Genomic DNA, 21,291 nt, shown 5'->3' on the forward strand with positions numbered 1-21,291 from the left:
GAGTCTCTAAAGCAAACATTTTTTATTCAAAATAATTAAGAGCACCTAATTGTGGCTCAATTAATTTCCTGTGATGTAAGAATCTAATGAATTCTTGAGCATTAGTTTAGATGCAAGAATATAATAAATGTTTAGATAAGCTTTTGACCAGGGCAAGGAGATCGTGCTGCCATACTGGGATCTTCACACTCCTAACACCTCGAGCCTGAGGGGCTATCCAGCTCAGTCCCCAAATCCCTGACCTCGGTAAGAAATTGCCTTGCTGTTCTGCATAGTCCCCTGCAAAGGGTTCACCTCAGTGTCCAAGACCTGTCCTGATGGACCTTGGAACAATCTGCCAAAACAGCATTAAATCTAAAGTTCTACCCTTTGTGAAAAGTTATAAATAATTTCACTGCCCGATTAAGGAGACCAAAGCAAAAAAAAATCAAGAGAAAAATGCAGCTGTAAAAAAGGAAACCACGCCTGTGAAATTAAGGGACAGGACATAAGGGGATGGACAGTGCCTTAGCCCCAGCTTAACACACACGAGAGACACACACGGGCAGCCTGTGCCAAATGGCCAAGAAATGTCCCTGCAAGGGCAGCTCATGCTTTGGAGCCAGACTGGCATGTGAGAGAAGTTCAAGTGCCCCAAAGGGAACCGATGCCAAAAACACCCCAATCCAGACCAGCCTCCTGAATCGGAAAGTTTGGTTTGCCAGAAAGGAATTCAATCTTTGAGGCATAGCAGGAGGACGAGTGGGTAGATGTAGCCCCTGCCAGCAAGGCTTTGGTCCTGGAGATGGAGGGACCGACGCTGCCCGTGCAGTGGTGCCTCCGCTGCCATCGCAGCCAGGGAGGATGAGCGAGAACGACGGGTGCTGTAGGGCTTTGGGACCCCCCCCCACTGCCAGGCTGGCGAGAAGCCCGGGAGGGTGCAGGAGGGCCACTGCGCTGCCCCAGGGCACGAGCCACCCCTTTGCAGGCACTGGGAACAGCAGCACACATTTGCTTCTACTGCTTAAATGCACTGCTTACGTTAGAGACACTTTCACTATATATTAATTTAGGCCCCTGTGGAGGTGCAAAATGCAGGATCCGGGTGGGCAAGGTGCCTGTGACCGGGGAGAGCCGGGGCAGATCAGGCATTGCTACATTTCTCCCAAGGAACTGCTTGCAAGTATGCCAAGTGTGGCACACGGAGCATCACTTTTTGGGAGATTAGGGAAAGGCCGGTGAATGTGGCAAGCACAGGGAGAGAATCCTGAACTGAATACAGCACTGAATTAAGGCTTGCCTTTTCCCTCATCTCAAACTGAAAGGTGCAAGCGATATATACGTATTCATTCGACCTGTGCTGACCTCTCCCCTCCCCCTTAAAGGGCTGTTCTTACGTTCCCCAAAATCAGGGGCACGGGAAAGAGCATCCCTTGCAGGATTCCCTGCCTGAATGCGGGAAGCTGGGCTGCAGCTAATTAGAAACACCCTTCTCTTTCCTGTCTCAAGCACCTGTTTCAGATGCCAAAATGGGACCTGAAACAGGCCCTCAGATGCAAACAGCCTCGAGTGGAAAATCCAAACACTCAAGTTGGATTTCTTGTCCCATTCGTGGTTTACAGTCATCTACTGAAAGGGGTATTGAAGCTTCAAGAAATCTTCCTTCCAAGCGTCTTCCTTGGCTAAAACTGTATTTTGCAGGATCTTCCACAATTAAAATATAAAACTATTTTTACTAGTTCAGGGAAATAAAAATTTCAATTATTCCCAGCTAAGGAATATCATCATGACATAACAACAAGTGTTTTCGTACTATTTTAAAATAATATTTCTTATCAGGAATTTTATTTCTAAGACATATTTTTTCTGTGTGAGAGTTAGCTAAAATGGCTATTCTGAACAACACCGTGAAGCTAGGCTGAAAATGTATCAGAGGGCAATAGCATCATAAATATACAAATTTACATTTCTAACTTGATTTCCATTTTATTATTCCATTATCTTTTTTCTACTTTCTGTGTAAAATACTATACACCAAAAAATAATTTTCTGCTAGAAAGACCATTCATAATTGGGGGAAAAAAAAAAAATCTCTGCAGGTTTACATAGGCCAATAGGAATTTTGCTGTTTGGAAAAGCTTCCTGGAATCCAACACAAATTGCTCTGCATTGACCCCACGTGAGCCAACAAGACAGCTTTATTTGTCACTGTGTGACACAACAGTTAGCCCAGCTGCTAATTAGCTGTGATTGCTGATGGCAAACAGTCCATTAAAAAAATCTGTTCAAGCCAGTAATAACATATGGCACTACACTTATTTTCCTAGAATGGATGTTACAGGGATCTTCCACTTAGACTTTCTCTGGTAACATGGTCAGCACACAAACCTTCTAATCCAGAATTTTTTTTTTTTTTTTTTTACTACTACTTTTTCATTTTTATCCCAGGCCCCACAAACAGTTCTCCACCCTCTCAGTGCGTGAGTAAGACTGATGCAGTCTTACTTACATGGTGCAGCTCAGTGGCTCAAGTTTAAGAGGAAATACCCTCAAGTTTGCTGCTTTGGAGCTTTTTGTGAATTCACTTGGCGTCATCGTGACTGAGCTAGCAATCAACTGTGGTTTGTGGGAAGAAGCACGCACGTGGTTTGCCTCGTCAGCTCTACACGCCGCATTCACACCCCATTAATTCAGCCTCCTGCCAGCCTGGGTTGATGGTTGACCCTAGAAGCTCACCGTTGTAATGGCATGGCTCTTAACATTGCCAGAGACATTTATTAATCACACTCCATCGGTATGAATTAAAACCTGCAGAAGACATCCATGTTCTTACAGTTACAAGGAGAAAGAAGAAAAAAAACCTCAAAAGTCCAACCCAAAAGCAGAGGAATGCCTGGCAAATGAAAGTCACTGCATTTTTGAGAGTGGACACGCCTTAAGACATTTGTTCTGTACAAAAGAGAAATATTAACTAGTGATGGGGATATACCGAGATAAACAAATTACTGTGAGGCGGTTGGATGAGAATTTACAGAGCATTACCTACTCTGTCTCGCTTGGACTGATCACAGTAGTGCAAGCTGGTGTATCGCGCTCTCATCTGGTCCCTCCATCGCACCACCCGCAGGTTACAGCACACAAAAAAGCGCCGTGGCAGCCGATGCGGCTTTGACTGATACCCCGGCTTTCACAGAGGGCTGGATCGTTCCTCGCAAACGTGCACTTCACACTTTTTTCAACTTTTGGGGACTAAAAATATTTCTGCTATAAATGAAGCAGCATCCTTTATGAAGTATCTTTGCATGTTTTTGGGTTTGGTTTGTTTGTTTGATTCACATTCCGCAGCAGAAATAGGCCTCTCAACCCCACCTTTTACACTCAGTCTCACTGAAATTAGCCACAAAAATTGCACAATCTCCACTGCACCTGTGGACAGAAGACTTTTGTTCCAGACATAGGCCGTCCTGGATTTTCTTTGACTCTGTGCTGAGCAATGAAGGTTGTTGCACATGTCCTCCTCTTTCTCCTGAGCAGATGGATGGGAACAGGCAGGGCTTCAGGTCTGGAGACCCAGTAATTTGCAAGGTACGACTGACACAGCAAAATCATCTCAATTTACTGATGACTGAAGAAGAAGAAGTGGGGATCCATCCCTAGCCAAGACAAGGCTGAAGAAAAGGACTTTTGCTATTAAAGGCTACCCCAGGTTGTTGTATCTCTTGATTGTCTCCAAAATGTGCCCTCCCACCCTTCCTTCAGGGCTGTGACTACACACGCGACCTCTGTACAAGTTATTTTTTGGGATGACAGGTCATTATCTGCTTCTTTGGGAAATGTACTGTCATGGTATAGACTGGGATAAAATAAATATAAACTTATTTAAAAAAAAAGAAAAACAAAGAAAAAACTTCATTAATTGAATTCACCAAATTATGCCAAAGACATAGTTAAAAAAAAGCCTTGCTGTTGTCTAATCTGCGTCTCTTTGGCCTCCTTGTCCTGCAAGTCTGACCAATTGTACTTGGATAAATAAAATAAGCCCTCTCTCACATGAACCTATATAAGCTATAAGTAAAATTGCTGGTGGTAGTGATCAGTGAAAAATTAATTTCTAACTGAAAGTCTTCCTCAAACAGTGTAGCACAAACCACACTTCTGCTCATCTGGAGATTCCCTGGAGGTTCCCAAACACACCAAGGCTGGGCTACGGCACGTGGGGGGAAAGCACCACAGTTACTTTTAACCATTAAGTAATCCAGTTCTTTAAGGCAGCCTTAACTTCCAGAGGGTCTATCAAGGAGCGCACTTAGAGCATCAAAGGACAATTCTGAACACTATCGCTGATGTTCACGTTTAGTTTTTAACCATATGAGGGAATTGCTCCTCTGAAAACAAACTCACCAGTGAGCTCATAGGTCCCTACACTGAGCTTTCCTTCATTTCGCGCCGTATTTATTTCTCTGTTGCTCTCATTTTATTCTTTAAAAACGCCGAGAGGTTAGAAAAGAGATCAAGTCAATGTGTCGGGCTAATGTTTAACCTTAAATTAAAACCTCACAGATAAAAAGGGAGTGTGCTACAGATTTCACAGCTAAGTCCCCTGCTCCAGCTTGCCTGACAGAAGCATCAGTAGCACTAGGGTCTAAGTGCATTCAACACCTTCCTAACTCATCTTTTGCTATTTTATTTTGCCTCCTTAGAAGTGAACTGGATTAAAAAAAAAAAGTCTCCTAGCTGAATAGTCTTTCTGTTTATTATTTTTCATTGATGAGATACAGATAAGCTTCAACTTTGCTGTCAAGTGAGTTAACCTGTTCAGAGCAACAGCTACAGAAAACCAGAATCCTCCACCAGAGAATTGTGCAACTGGTGCTATGTCAAACTTCGTAGCTCCAGAAGTCAAAAAATTTGTGGCTTGGGACTATGTCGTTTTTGCAGCACTATTTTTAGTGTGTGCTAGCATTGGAGTCTTTTTTGCAGTAAAAGAGAGAAAGAAGAAAACTTCAAAAGAATTTTTGGTGGGCGGTAAGCAGATGACATGCGGACCAATAGCTTTCTCTCTCACATCAAGTTTCATGTCAGCAGTGACGGTTCTGGGAACACCCTCCGAAGTTTATCGCTATGGGGCATCCTTTGTGCTGTTCTTTCTTTCATACGCGCTTGTCATAATTTTTACTGCCGAACTTTTTCTACCTGTATTTTACAGATCTGGCATAACAAGCACTTATGAGGTAAGTAAAAGTTATTTTAAAAGTCACTATTCTAACATAAAAGTCAGTATAAAACATACAGATACTTTTAGAGAAAAGTCTCTGACAGAAGGCTTTCTGCAGCATTTTACAGAACAAGTGTATCGATATATTAATTATTTTTAGAAATGGGTTGCATTATTGAAACTAGTTATTTATATTCCATAAGTGAAAGCACAAATTAAGCATCGGAGCTCCTGTTATGCATATATAGCAAAGACAGGATAAGAGTTTACACACCAGCACCAAATTAAGATACAGATGAAATATATTTAAAGTGCATCCGAATGCTTTTGATCTTATAAGTAACTATGGCACTCTAGTTTAGAGAGCAGGTATTAAAAACAGACTTTAAGAGCAAAATTCAATAGCATCCAATTCAAACTTGGTCTAGACCTGGCCTTTTGGTCCAATTTACTATAAAAGTGGACTATTGGATATCTAAAAATCTGAAGTGGGAGAAAGGGATAAAAAGGAAGAAGATGGCAGGTCTCTGTCAAAAAATAAAAAGTTCAGGGCTAAAGAATGAATTCAGGAATTCTCTAGGAAATTAAATGAATGACCTCTGAAACTTCCAGAGTTTTTGCCTGGCATTCCTCCTGGAACACATTATTTTCTTCATATGACAGTTCAGTAGTTAAAAAAAAAAAAAAATCATCAGTAGTCCTTGTGATGTTATTGCTAGGAGCAGAGTGCACGGTCATCTGCAAACTCATAGGGCAGCTGTTAAACATTTGGGCATAGCCTTTTAGTCAACGTAATCAGCTGCCGCATTTGGTTGCTCCTGTTTGTGGGCAGTTTCAACTAAGCAAGAATTGGATGAAGACAGCAGGGTTAGTTCGAGAGGAGCTTCCTGGTAACAGAAAGGCTGCTTATGTTCTCTAAGCCCAAATCCAAGGAGAGGCTTTGGCCAAACAGCTCTGCCTGGCTATTTGGGAATATTTCAGTTATAGGTTGGAAGAAAGTAAAATTGACCATCTATTCCTATTGCCACAAGTCACTGCATTTTCCAGCTGGTTTTGATGCAAGATCAGAGAATGAATTACTCCTCTCATCTGAACCACCAAGATGTCATTATAGCCAGAGAGTCCTTTCAAGCATCCTGGAAAGATGACTGCTGGTTTCATGAAATATTTTTAGAAACAAGTCAAGTTGTGTAAATTAGCTATTTATTTGTATGGCAGACTGTGGGGCTTATTACGCAAGACACAAAAATGATGAGTGTGCAGAAAATTAATACGAAAGAAGCTGCTTTGGAAGCATTATGCCTAGAGACTTGTAAAGGAGAGAAGACTTGTGCAGCCTGTGCCTCATGTCTGCTGGGGACACTACTCCAGGTGGCGACTCAGGCTTAAAAGCTGGACTTTTGGGGCTAGAGATCTACTCACCTCTGTGGTTGTACGGTATTTGGGAACATCTCTCTACATCCACCTGGAAGTCCATAAGAACCCTACTTGCCTCTCCATATTGATGTGCAGATTTGGCTTTATACTGACACAGAACAAGTGCAAAAGCCAGCTTAGCTCAGACGCTATGAAACTCTATTGTTGCTGCTTCTCCATCTGCTCCACCACCACTTTTGTCGATACAGGAGCCAAACTATGCTATTTCTCTTAGAGATGACTTCAAGTTTCCTCTTCATATAGTTGAAATATACTTTCATTTGAAATTTAAATTCCATTTCCTTGTAGCCCTTAGGCTCTGTCAGTTATTCCTGATATTGATTACTGTAACCCAACACATAACTTCAAGTGTATGCTACTGATGAGAAGATTTCTTAAATGTAATTATTGCTATGTATAACAACAATCATGCTTTCCTGCTCATTAGTCATACCAGTAGTGCCAGCTGCCAGTAATTTTACTTGCATAGCAAGCTGTTACTCAGGGCAAGCGAAGGTTAAGAGCTGTGTCACGGATGCCACATGTGCTATTTACTGAGATTCCTCTTTTTCCTAGTATTTGGAGTTAAGATTTAACAAGATTGTCCGTCTTGCTGCAACATTGATCTACATCCTGCAGACGGTAAGAGGACATGGACTCTTTGTTTATGCTAATTTCACTCAACGGTTATTTTGACGAACTAGTTTCAGACTGTGCATTTTTATAATGAGATATTTTAATGAGTACTCTTTTTTCCTTAATTTTTTCACTTGGACTGTGAATGTTAAAAGGAAAGAATGCTTGCCCTTCTAACTTGCTAGCTTTCGCCTGTTTAGGATTAAAAATGCCATTTTTGTTGTCTTCGACACTTGGAACTCTCACAGCTTCTCAAATACTTGGTCTCATTATGTTCCCTTGAAGCCTCTCTCCTTCCAAATGAATGGATTCTGTCTTTCTCGAGAAGCTAGATGAGCTGTACTGGGTACATTTAGTTCAGCAGTTACCCATTTACCACGCTGGGGTGAGGCTATCCCATTGCAAAGCAGCTGCACATGGCAAGGGCTGCACTCAGTGCCAGGTCCCAGGGACCAAGCCCAGCAGCCCACAGGGCAGAAATCGCTGCCTAGTGTGTGCAGCCTCCACACTTGCATGCTGCCCTGCACTACCATAAAACACTGACTAGCCAGTCCACCCCTGTGTGTAGATAAAGTAAATAACACTCCTGGATGGAGAGACTGAGCAGAGACTAGCTTTACTTACCCTCAAAGCACCACTTTACTACTACTACATTTTACCTACTTACTTTACCAAAAGAAACCAAACTTAAGGAGCCACCCAAGGCACTATTATAGACATCAAATAGCTTTTTTCCCCTCTGATTTAAAGCTTCACCAAGTTTCTCAAAAAATTACATTAGTTATGTACTTGATGGAAAGTGTTGGGACATTGGCAGACATTTCTATGTTAATTCCATTTTATTAATTCCAAATCCTTTTGCAATAGATTTGAATGCTTATTGACTGCCGGGCTTTGTTTCTCCCTCAGTTCTGTTGGAACATACATGTGAAGGGCACTGAGTCAGCTACTTTGAAAGGGATTGAATGGAACAAGGGAAGTTCAATTTCCAAGATCAGTTGAAGTTATCTCTGCATCACTGGTCTTGTTTTCCTGAGAGCTGCTCTTTCCGTTTGACTAGGATATTTTTGTTATCTAGTCACCTCAGCAATGAGAGAAATAGGGGTGAAATAAGTAATGCCAAGACAGATAATGGTCCTTCTGGCAGAAAAGAACTAAGTCAAAGATTTTTATTTTGTAAAGGCTGAAACAGAAAGCCATGTACAATACAAGCTGATCTAAAGAAACCTCCTGATCCGGTATTTTGCTCTAAGTCCCATTCTACACAGAAGCCTTATGACTGAGCATTCACATACTTTTAAAATTTTTTTTAAATGAACTTTTTCTTCTTCAGATCCTTTACACAGGAATAGTGGTTTATGCTCCATCACTGGCACTCAACCAAGGTGAGTTCCCACGCCACACTACCTGGCTAGCCCAAATACCCACACCACAAGACAATTAGAACAAATGAAGTAGGGAAAATGGATAAAGAAGTCTAAAAACAATTCCTCATAAGTTTTGTAAGAAGGCTTTTGCCTGCACCTTGTAGCTCTGCATTTCTGACTCCCCAGATCTCTGTCTCACACCAGTACATTAGCCGGAGCCCCGCATTTGCTCTTCTGCTCTCCTTTGCACTCAGTAACCACCCGAAGAGGTTAGCAACAAACAATTTCTCAACATCCTGACAAAGTTCACAGTACAAGCTGATGATCCAAGACGTATTCTGTACTTTGATTCCTCCCTTCCCTAACTCCCGAGTTCAGGTTCCCATGGGCATAACTCCATTACCTGTAGCTGGAGCCGAATACTGTGCTGTTTTCCGCACACTTTAATTAATCTTTGCAAACCAGGCTTACAGCATCCATCATGATAGATGGGATTAGCAATTTTACTGCCATGGGGCATAAGGAATCACCACGGCCCAACTCTTGATTTCACCAAAATGGACCGGGAAGAGATTGGGAGTCTCGTCTCTTTGTTCATCATCCGAGTTGCATCTGGTTTGCCCAATTCCACCTCTCACACAATGCCAAGCTTCCTTCCCCTGGAGCTAAACTGAATTTTATGTGACAGTTCACATTCGTTATTAGGCCATACTAACTTTGCTAATAAGAGAACCCTGACAAATAGGTTTGCTCTCACAAACTGTACCTGGTGGGAGAGACGTCAATATAAGCCAAACCAAAATTTGTACATCTTGTATGAAGTAACTTTATGAAGTAAAATGATCATGCAAAATTGTTTTAATGCAGTACGTTTTAGCGTTCAGCTGTTCCTAGTTCCAGGGAATGGAATTTAGTTTGGGATGGGTTCTTTTTTCCTTGGGATTTCTTTGGAAATTTCTGAAGAACTTGATTTCCCGAGAGAAAATCCTGGACTAAGAACAGAAAAAAAGCATTGCTTATAGAACTGCATCCCATAGAAATGAAGTTTTTGCTTTATTCAATTATTCTTCTTACGTATTTCTTTCTCACGCTCTAAAATTAGTTAAATCCAATTTGCAAGAAAACAACAATGCAAAACAGCACCCAGTAGTGTTAAGAAATCTGAACATACTCCCATCCTTCTAAGGCTGAAGGGTCAAAGCTTTTCTGCTACTACCCCGTTGACCTACCTCCATTTCCCTAACCATTTGGTTTTCTTTGGTTTCACAGTCACTGGATTTGATCTCTGGGGCTCTGTAGTTGCAACAGGAATTGTCTGCACTTTCTATTGCACTCTGGTACGTAACAGGCATAACTGAACAGCTGAAACACAGATTGTTAAGTCAACCATCCTTTATACTTGACAGGCTCTCACAGAAGGCCAGCTTCTAAATACAGTCTAAGTGACTGAAGTTTAAAGCAGCAGGACATAGAGGTAAATTTCTTTTAGACTCTGTGGTATAAGTAAGTCTATTTGGAGGAAAAAAACATTTTCTCTCAAATCCTCTGCTGTATGTCTCAAGGTTTAAACCAGACAGCTTGAGGCAGGGTCCAGATAAGGAGGCGATAACCTTCCTCTGACATACTAAAACTTTTCAGAAGATGATTCTTCTTATCTGTTACAAGTTATAGACTGAAAAACATTACAATGAAAAATGTGCCTCTGGTGTCACCCCAGATCAAGAACAGTGATAAAACCTAGGAAGGACGATCAACAGGTCATTGAGAGCTTTGCTTCTGGGTGGAAGCAACATGGAGCTCTGGATTACAAAAAAGATAAACATTGCAGTGGGAGCGGCAGAGCCCTCTGACGCAGGACAGAACCTAATTTCTGTTCTCACTACCACTAACAATTTTTTTACAATATTTCAGTCCAGCCTTGTTGCAAACACTTACTATGTTGCTCTAGTACAGATTTGATCAAATATGAAAGTAGCAATGGAAGAAAGCTGAACCGCAAACTTTCTGGACCTATTTTTCTGTGCTAGGCTAATTGTGGACCACCAGGCTCTCAGAAAGTGTACAGAGTGCTATGGGAAGTACGAAAAGGCCAGCTTGTGTTCCCTAAACTTTTGTTTCACACCATGATATAGTCTTCAAATACATATAAAAGAGGTAGAAAAAAAGCATTTAACCAGTGGTCAAATATTCTCATATGACCGTGGACAAACCGTTTAGGCTGTGTCATTTTCTGACCTGCAAAAATGCAACCTTTATGGGAGAATACGAAGTTTAAGAGTCCTGATTTGCTAGATGCTATACATACAGCTCATGAGTTTCTGAAATAAGGGGTCTTTCTACCTTCTGCTGTACTTGAACAACAGGAAAGAAGATGAGAGCATACAGTTTCTCTTTGTTTTAGGGAGGATTAAAAGCTGTTGTCTGGACAGATGCATTTCAAATGATTGTCATGGTGGTTGGCTTCGTGACAGTTTTGGTTCGAGGAACTACTCTGAATGGTGGATCGACCAAGGTCTGGGAAGTTGCCTACGAAGGATCACGACTAAACATATTTGAGTAAGAAACAAATGGTGCAACCCTTTTCTTTTTGTATATTTAATTTTTAGAAACCCTACCCTAAATAAGCTAAAAATACTCAGTCTTGTTATTACGCTACCAGTGAACAGCCTCCATGACTCAGAGAAGTCTCTTCCCTAGTTCTTCATTTCTTGGGAATGCAGTTGACCTTCCAGGGGAGCTTAACTCCTCTGTTACCCTCTCTGAAGAAATTAAAGCCCTACTGAACTCAGAAGGAGCTTTACCATTATTCTTTGTGTAACCACAAAAGCAGCCCAATTATTCCTTCCAATTGTATATATCTTTCGTTTTCTATTCATAAAACTGGCACTTCATTTTGAGTCCACACACCACAGCAGCTAGCAATGGTGCACCAATGCACCGGGATAGCAAACTGACCTTCCTCTGGCTGTTTGTGGCCTTGACTGAAGAGTTCATTGATCAAGGCAAGTCACTGACAGGATCTAGCAGCAAGGTCAAATGTTATCTGCTATACATATTACGATTAGCAGAACTGCAAAGATGACAGATGCAAGACAGAAAGATATATTTGTACTGGTTAAAATTACTGAGTAATGAAATTTCATTTAAAAAAAAAAGGTAACACTGCAACTGAAGCAATTTCTTGTAAAGGAAGTAACACATCATGATGATGTAACTAAGAGTTTGGAGGATTTTGAGAGTTTAGCAAGTGGCTCTGTTCCTTGCAGAGGATGGAGTCCCAGGCACGATGGCTTGCGGGTCTATTGCTGCTATGACACACATCTGAAATCTGAGCATAAATAACATTTATAAGGCTTTTTATCTCAATTAATTGGTCATCTGACTGAGTCTGCACGATATATGTTTGTCCTGACCTGATAGTAAAGTGTTCCAATATAAAAGTAAAGAAAAGAACTTCCAACCTAAACAGATTAGATACTGTCTGTGCTGGAACACAGCATTGCCAGTGCAGTACTTCTGATTCAGAGGGTAGGACACATTGGATATTTCAGAAAAAAATCACCCAACTCTTGGTAAATAAAAGTGTGTTTAAATAAGTGATCTGAATTGCTTCTTTCTCTATTCTAGCTTTGATGTTGATCCTTTGAGACGACATACCTTTTGGACAATTGTCATTGGGGGAACATTTACATGGCTAGGGCTCTATGGAGTTAATCAGTCCACAATACAGAGATGCATTTCTTGCAAATCAGAAAAGCACGCTAAACTGTAAGTTACTTGTCATTAACTTATTCTAGCAATCAAACATACTGACATGGAATTATAATAACAGTTTGTCAGTTATGTTAACTAAATATTGGGATGCCATTGGGTGGCAATAAGCTAATTTTGCACTGACAGTCTTACTTCCTCTGGCCCTAAATGACATAAAGAAAGAAAAATGGGTAGCTATCTAACTCTTGCAGTTTATTAATTTGGGGTCAGGCTGCCAAATTAATCCCCAGAAGCAGAATATGGAAAAGATGCCCACACAGAAGTTGTGATATCTACAGCTTTATTGGAAAAATATGTTTATTGGAATTGTGTTTATGTTGCATTTTATTAAAAGTGGTTATTGATTGAATGGGGCATGATCTAAATAAGTTATTAAAATTCTAAAATATAAAAATAATAGGAATCAATGGCAAAGAACCAAGTGAAGCTTCACAACACAGGCATATAGGTCTCCAGCCTGCTACCTTCCTCAAGTTCAGCATGAGTATGTGCAGAGTTAGACACATGTTTTACTAAACAACCAGATTTTTTTCAAACACTTAGTGTTAATTGCTTGCCCACTTGGCTTAACTGTTCTTGGCTAAAGTATTCTTCAGTTAGCTTTTTTGCTAGCTGTAATCATACCCTTTTTTCTTAAGGTCATGACAGGTTGTATGAATTTATGCTGTTGAAATTCAGCCTCTGAAAATGTTTGGAAGTCACAACAGTGAAAACATCACTAGTAACAAGTCCTGAAAGACCTTTCAGTCCCAGTGACACAGCTCTGAAAGAGCCCCAACAAGAGAACTTGTGTAAGGCGACGTTCAAACACGTTGTAGGCTCTGTACAACCTGGCAGCTCTTGGGAACACCAGGATTACTGAGCCACAGCCACACAGACTCCCCAGCCACACTGTCACCCGCATCCGTTTCACAGACTAGTGAAAAAAACCCTAAGTGTGTTACTTTGCAATGGCAGCATTGCAACCATGACAGAATCCATGCAAAATAATACTCTGCGTGGCTTAAACGGAGAACAGCAACAACAACTCCCGACAGACAAAAATCTGCTCTTACAGGGGACAGGAGGGACAGATCTGGCACTTTGTGCAGCCTGTTCTGCCTACAAGTTACTGGTCTTAGATCAGTCTCTTCCACCTGTACAGAGTTACCTAGTACCTTACTCTCGAGAATAAAGATGTTGTGTTTTTTCTTTTTTTTTTTTTTTCTTTTTTTTTTTAAAGGCAGTATTACACACCATATCTTATCCTGGTGATGCCTGTAAGAGATTACATAGCTAGCTTTGATTAGGGCGTCTCTCTAAAAAAGTTAGAAATAGCTAACTTTTCTATATTTATCGTGTATTAAACTGAGTTTCTCTCCTTTGTTCTAGGGCACTTTACCTAAATTTATTGGGACTTTGGACAGTCCTGGTGTGTGCAGTATTTTGTGGTTTGGTGATGTACTCTCATTACAAGAGTTGCGACCCTTGGACTGCTGATTTCATTTCAGCGCCTGATCAGGTACAGATACCCGTTATTATAATTAGGAGCTGCTTTGGGCCCAGACATAGCACATGTAGAGACAGTTCAAGTTTTGCAGGATACTTTACATCCCTTCAGCCCTCAGGCACTAAGGTGGTTGCTGAATCAGGGCTAGAATATACCTGTTCTGGCACTCCTGCAGTATTAATCTGATCGACCGCCTCTGCCAAACAACATCCTCTTTGCTGAAAAGCTGACACCCCTTGTTAGTCAAAACAAAACCAGAATTTAGCAACATGCCCAGATGCAACTACTTGCATTACCCAGGAAAATCTTAACTAATTCCTTGTGTTGCTTTGTGCTCCTTTTACCCCAGCTCATGCCGTATTTTGTTATGGACATTTTTTCTTCGATGCCAGGAGTCCCGGGGCTCTTTGTTGCCTGTGCTTTCAGTGGAACACTAAGGTCTGTGAATCTGATATGACATTTTTGCTGCATACTGTTGATTTCTTGAGGACCCAGAACAAGGTCAAAACATGAAACCCTAAGAAAAGCCCATTCTAGGAAGAAACGGTAGTGCATTTATGTCGAAATCTAGCTCCACTTCTCCAGTATCTTTGTATGCCAAATATATTTTAGAAGAACATTATCAGTATAGTCAAAAGGGTATAAAAACTGAGTAAACACCAGTTCTCTCTGTAAAAGAGCTCAGCTTCCGGAAATATCTTTGGAGCTGCTCACGGTGAAATTGCCTTTACTCAACCCGACTACCACTATATCGTAGTTAGGGATAGAGAGTTTTTCAGCAAGTCTATCTGCACATGAAACAGAATTCGACTAGGAAAAGAGATGTCTGCATAGAGAAGTTTTAGAAACTGTGTGTCCTTCAGGGGGTGCTGGATGTTACTGTAGTTTCTACCCTCTACAGGCCAAACATCAGTACTTCATAGGGCATTAGAAAGAGAAGATTGAAATTCACAGTGACATTATTCAAATGCCATAGAGTCAATCTCCAACAGGCTGTTTCCAAGACTCTTATCTGTAGAAAAAAGCAAGAAAGAGCTATCAAAACAGGAAAGAAAAGAAAAAAACACCACCCAAACCAAGATAACCCCGCATAAAAGGCGCTGGCTGCTCCTGGCAGGAAACTAAGAGAACACAGTTAAGGGCACCGAGTAACAAATACTCTGCTGTAGTTATTGATGCTGCCATATTGTCACAACAAAAACACAGAGACAGTATTCACCAGGTATGGGTTAACTCACCGAGCTAAAAGAGTCAGAGTATCCCTATTCTGTAGTTTTCAGTTACGAGAGAAAACAGAACAGGCGTTTTGTGGAGGAACAGGGCATCACTAGTGGTCACTGCACATCCTTGACTTGTAAGGGAGTAATGTCTTTATTCTGGAACACGTCTACATTTTTAAAATCTTCGCAGCTTGGTAAACCGAAGGGTCACTTAGGACAAGTTTCTGTCTTGTTCTGTGCCAGCATGAAGCAGGGCCCCTAGCAATCACAGAAGGGACAGAAATGTCACCAGCATCAGCAGGGTACGTGAAAAATACTCTTCAAGAACTGTACTTTTTATAGTATTAATGCTAAGCAAGAGGCAGCATTTCTCTATAAATACAGCTTAATTTCAGATTATTTTGCTTGCTATTTATTTAACGTACTTCTCCGTTTCTACAGCACGGTAGCTGCCAGCATTAATGCTTTAGCAACTGTTACCTTTGAAGACTTGGTCAAGAAAGGCTTCCCAAACCTCTCCGAAAAGATGAGCACATGGATCAGCAAAGGCTTATGTAGGTACCCCCAATGGGATCCATTTATCTAACAGCAAAGATGTCCATCCTCCCAGTTGCTATTACTACAGGAGCAAATAGAGTGGGATTTTATATACTTAGAGCCTTGAGAATCTCAGACTCTCAATTGACTCCAAAAGCAGTTCTGTGAATAGTGAAGAACACTGTCTAGAGATGCTACTTCAGAAACACGGTTGTGCTTCAGAAACCTCCACAGGAGCATAACCATCCATAAACTCTCAGGATGAATGTCAGCATGATGGTTCAGTAAAATTGGGCATGCGCGCTATGTAGTGCACTACTCAAAATCCTTTGAAAAGTTTTGTCTACTGAAAATACCAAGGAATGCTCTGGGATCTTCTTTACAATACAAAAAGAATATCAATGTACTTATTACCACATTGCGCTATAGCAGTATTACTAAATATTATTATTTTATAGTAGTACAATAAGACATTTCTAAGTTTGAATAGAGTATCACATAAGCAGGTTGTTCAGTTTTTCAGAGAAAAATAAAAATGTAAAAAAGACAAATGAAAAAGATCATCAAAATATCAAGCATCCAAAATGCTTTCAATTTTTAAGACATTTTTACAAATATTGCAGTAATATCATAACTCTTTTATAAGTATTGTAATAATATCATAACCATTTGCTGATGTTGACAAAGATCACTGAAGAGCCAAACCAATACTTCCTCTGTCTCTGTAACTCTCGCCAACCTTCCTGCTTTTCCATCTACCAGTTAATTTTTGCACTCTGGACCCAGAAAGATAATTTTTACCTCTGAAACCAAGGTGTGCTAGCACAGGAGATGAGTTTTGGTTGGCTTTCCTCAGACTACTACATACAGAGTTTTGCCTACCACAAAATTAAAACTGGTGTCAAAAGAAGAAAGCCATGTTTTTTATTATTGCTCAATTCACTCATTAAATTATTTAATAAGCATTATTTACAGGCAAATAATTAGAAACATTTCTAATTTAGAAGTTATGCTTCATGTACTTTCATTGCCAATTTCTGCTTTGTAAGAAAAACAAACCAACCAAAAACCCAACAAGACTTCATGCAAGACACTGCAGGGTGCTTAATGGTCCGCTTTAAACATCAAAGCCCAAAGTCCAAATTCCTCCATGGTGCCTGGTCACTTCAGACACTAGATGAATTAAAAATTGTCCACACTATTAACCAGCACTGACAACTTTGCTGTCTGATCTTTTCCAGGTATATTATATGGTGTCCTGTGCACTTCAATGGCTGCAGCAGCATCACTGCTGGGAGGAGTTGTGCAGGTATCTCACGCTTCAGAAATGCAGTGAACTGAACATGAATGAACAGAAACACAATAAACTGAATAATGCTGACATCCCTGGGGACTGCTAGATTACCTGAACAATTTCTGTGGACTCTCTGCTGAGATTAATAACTGGGAAAAAAAAAATCCTAAATCCCTCAACTCCTTCATTATTTACTCACTGCTACAAAACAATACTGAGTGTGATTCTTTCTTTAATGGTGCATAGAAATCACTGTTGGTCCCTTCTCCCCTACCATTTCCCACTGAGAATTACAGACCAAAACCAGAACTGCGCACGCTCCCTCCAGCTGCTGCACTAAGCTCCTGTCTCTTCTCTGCACCCACAGGCTTCCCTCTCCATCCATGGGATGTGTGGGGGGCCCATGCTGGGATTATTTACCCTGGGAATTGTGTTTCCTTGTGCTAACTGGAAGGTAAGAAAAAAAAAATCCTTATCTAAAAGAAAATCTCTTGGTGTTGTTTGGTTAAATCTCCATCTTGAAAATGGTTTGGTTTTTTTAGATTTAGTCTGTGGGCTGCTTTTCAGATTTAGAGCCTGAGGAATACAAGATCTGTTTAGAGGTCCCTTTTCACCATCTAAATTTATCCCATTTGAATTTAACTCTATCCAACTGTGGAATAATCAGTGATTAGATCCATGTGAAGAGGTTTTTTAAAAATTATTTTTATTTCCGACTTTCTTCTCTTTCATTAAAAAGAAAAAAATAGCCCTAGCCTATATTTACCTTGGGTGGCACACAATGATTTCAGTTGCTCTGCCTTTGCTAACTCAGGCAAAACACAACATGAGCTCATTTCACATTGCCCCATGAGCGGTCCCATCGCATTTACCCAGAAGTAAAACTAAACTCTGTATTACAGTTTTGATCATCAGAGTTTTGCTTCAACTCTTATTACTAGAGGGCAATAAGTCACCACATTTTATGCCTCAGTCAAGAAAGAACAGACTTGATTTACACTGAGAGAGGCTGTAACCGGTCATCACCTACTCCTGCCTAATTCATGTTCGCAGAGAAGCGCTTCCCATGCATCACCTTTAACCGTATCTTTCTACACCTGCCAAGGGTGCTATCGGAGGCCTCTTGGCTGGGATCACCTTAGCGTTTTGGACTGGTACTGGCTCTTTCATTTACCCCGCACCACCGACAAAGTCCATTCCTCTGCAACTGTCGACTCTCAACTGCACGCTGGCTAATAGCACCGAGGCGCTGACGATGGCGGCGGCTCCCACAGCGGCTCCAGACAGGTATTTTCCCTATCGCTACCGCTTAAGCCTGAGCTTCGGCACAGCGCACACGCGGCGCACGTCTGGGGCGCGGCCGGTAACTGCCGAGCAGGCCGGGAGCACAGACCGCCGCCGGATCATACGCCGACGGCAGCGTGAGGTGTACTTTGCTGGCAGAGTCAAGAGACGACATGAACATGCCTGTTGGCCATCACTAGCTGCTTCTTCCCCTTCTGTCACCTCTTCACAGGCCTTTCCTGGCAGATACCTGGTACTCCCTGTCCTACCTGTACTTCAGTGCCGTCGGCTGCCTAGGCTGTGCCATTGCAGGGCTGTTGATAAGCTTTATAACAGGTTGGTGTTCAATATATATATAAACGCTTTGCATGGGAATCCGACTCAGCTATTAAAATAGCTTTAAACAAGTCCAGCAAACGGCTCGTGAGACGCAGACTCAGGGGAGGGCAGCGAGCTCCCATCCTGCTCCCCCCACCTCGCGCTCCAAGGCCCCCAAGGCTCACACCTATCTTCCCATAGACCGCGCCACCATTATCGTCTCCTTTCAGGACCTAGTAAAGGCGAAGATATCCCACCAGTGCTAATTAAGCCAGTCTGCAACCCATTTTGCTTTTGGTCCGAGAGGCTCCAAGCTTGCCTCTGGTGCGGCGTGCGGCACGACGGCCGGGAGGTGAGTACCCCAACCCGCCGCTCGGCCCCACCGCGGCCCGGCGGGCCTACGTGCAGGCACGGGTGAGGGCACGCGCCAGGCAGAGAGCAGGCCAGCTTTCAGCGATTGCTCTTCACAGTTACGCAAGGGACGCTGCGTAGGCACCGCAGACGGGAAATGAGGTCAGCCAAACCCTCCTCCTCGGCATTGGTCAGTGATAAGTTACCTATTTCCCATTCGCACAGTACACAGGGACTTGGGGTCCCTGGAGACAAACAGCCATCGGGACAGCCATCAGTCCATGCAACGGGGGCCGACCTCCATCTCCCTGCTCTGGCAGCCGAGCAGGGACAAAACCACACTTTACACCTCAGAGAGCAGTTCACCCAGCTGCTGCCTCCTCCCACCAAGTACAGAGAGAAAGACATTAGCACTCACGCATCCACAAAGCTCTCCTGCTGCCAGAATCCTCACCTTCAGACCCAGCAAGGCTTCTCCCCTCCGGCAGCACCACCAGCCCATAGGGCAGAGCCACAACCACCACCACCTGGGCTGCTCCTGCCCACCACTTCCTCCACAGAAATAGGACCAGCTTTCCCCAGGTGTCTCAGGGCTTCATAGCTCGTTAACAAGCCATAGAGAATGAGCACCTTGTTTTCGTGCACTGTTCTAACAGTTTGCAGAGAAACAACATTGCTCCATCGTAGCAGAATCTGCTAGGCTTATAGAAGGGACGTAAAGCAATGCGTATGTTTTTAGCTCCTTTAGAGTACTCTACAGGTACCTTTAAATCTTGAAAGTAATCTTCCAGCTGCAAGGCTCACCGTGCTCAGCCATAATGTAGAAACTGTCCTTCCACCCAGCCTGCATTGAATTTGACATTACAGTTAATTATCTAATTTGGAGAGCAGCTGTGGCTCTAGATTTGCTTCAGCTGTTTTACTTGGCTTTTTGGTGCTCAACACAGACTTCAACATCTAGAACTTTTCTGGAGGAAAATCATCTCAATAAAAGAAGTTAAAAAAAATCACGTATGCATTTATCCCCTTGCATTTGCTTAAAATGTAGAATAATAATATTAATCAAGTAGTTACAGTGTGAAACCACTGAGGCAAGCGTAGGCCAGACAAAAGAAACCAATCCACTAAAATGTAGATAAATATGCAAATGAAAAACTATGTCTATGTGATTGCGAATGCACGAAGGGCATATTTCAAGACTTTTACATGAACAGAGGCGTTTGAGAAATTGTTTTTGTTGCTTTTGACAAGGGACTTTCCATGGGGGAATGAGAAAACCAGCGGTTGTGTATGGAGGGGACACACACTGAACTGCGCCTGTTTGTGGGTCGGAGGGTCATTTCATGTAGTGAAGTAGCTCCTCAGATTTAGAAGAAAGGATATAAAAATTTAAAAATGCAACAAGATACTCTTTAAGCAAAGGAAAAAAAGCAGTGGATACAGACTTCAAACTAGGGTATTTTTCTTTCCTTTTTCAGGTGGACTTTGAAAAAAATTTGCCTAAAGTTATTGCAAATAAAACTGGAACAGATGGCACCTTCAAGAATAATATCAACACAGAAGACAAACGCCAGTTCCCTGGTTACAATCCCGAGGAAAATTCCTATACTAATATGAGCAGAGAATCTCGCCTCTAGAAGCTGAGGGACAAGGGACATGTAATCAAACTTTATTTCTCCAGCTTCAGAAATGAAGAGCTCTTTTGCATTTACCAGCTTGTAGATGACCAAGAGGGAACAATTGCTCTCTATAGCAATAAAGGCCAGATTTTTATTTATGAATTTCATGACAGACCTGGGAAATCATCAGACAAAGGGTTTTGGAAGCACTGTTATTTCAGAAGAAGTATTTCATGAATCTTCTTGTGGAAGCTCTGGCTGCAACACGTCCCTATCACATACTCTGTTCAGTAACTAGTCATTGAAGGGAAACTTGCAAAGGTGAACTTGAGATAAAACAAGACTTTGGAGAAGTTTCTGAGGTCTCTCACTAAGGTGAGACTGTGAACTGCCCTCTGATGGAGGGAGCCCCAGGGAGAGGAGGGAGCTCAGGCTGAGCTAGTCGCTGCAATTCTTGGGTATCACAAAAAGCTTCCTCAGCTTCCTCTGTGGAACTAAGATTCTTATAATGTCTTATTGTAAAAGTTATCGGAGAGAGTAATAGCAAATTTTACTTTGAATTCAGGATAGTTCTTTATCTGTTTTAGTCTTGGAAAGACATCCTTTCAGCTCCAGAAGATCCACCTACTACCTTTATGCAATAAAGAAAATAAAACATTTGATGATGATGCCTCCTAATTGATAATCCATGCTGAATTTTGGCAAAAGGCATGTGATTAGGCAAAACAATCTGTCCAGTGAAATGTCTTGGAAGCAGATACCTTGTCCACTAAGTGCTCTGCTTCAGTGAAA

The 21,291-nt window shown here is 41.8% G+C and overlaps 1 protein-coding gene across 2 annotated transcripts; it reads left to right on the forward strand.

Moving 5' to 3' along the window:
- Positions 1-4,853: 4,853 nt before the first annotated feature.
- On the forward strand, positions 4,854-20,517 carry SLC5A12 (solute carrier family 5 member 12; the record flags this gene model as incomplete). 2 transcript variants are annotated; one of them, XM_082000763.1, is made up of 15 exons in its annotated part: positions 4,854-5,210; positions 7,187-7,252; positions 8,580-8,631; positions 9,883-9,950; positions 11,015-11,169; positions 12,241-12,381; positions 13,759-13,888; positions 14,226-14,314; positions 15,538-15,650; positions 16,875-16,942; positions 17,295-17,381; positions 18,033-18,214; positions 18,444-18,551; positions 18,767-18,881; positions 20,359-20,517. In XM_082000763.1, 15 exons carry the CDS (start codon positions 4,854-4,856, stop codon positions 20,515-20,517), a joined length of 1,890 nt encoding a protein of 629 aa, XP_081856889.1. The 2 variants fall into 2 exon arrangements, with proteins under 2 accessions (XP_081856889.1, XP_081856888.1); XM_082000762.1 differs by having other exon boundaries at positions 18,444-18,547; positions 18,760-18,881.
- Between the last annotated feature and the right edge of the window lie 774 nt (positions 20,518-21,291).

Source organism: Phaethon aethereus (genome assembly GCF_964289735.1).
Source record: "Phaethon aethereus genome assembly, chromosome: 5".
NCBI lineage: Eukaryota > Metazoa > Chordata > Aves > Phaethontiformes > Phaethontidae > Phaethon > Phaethon aethereus.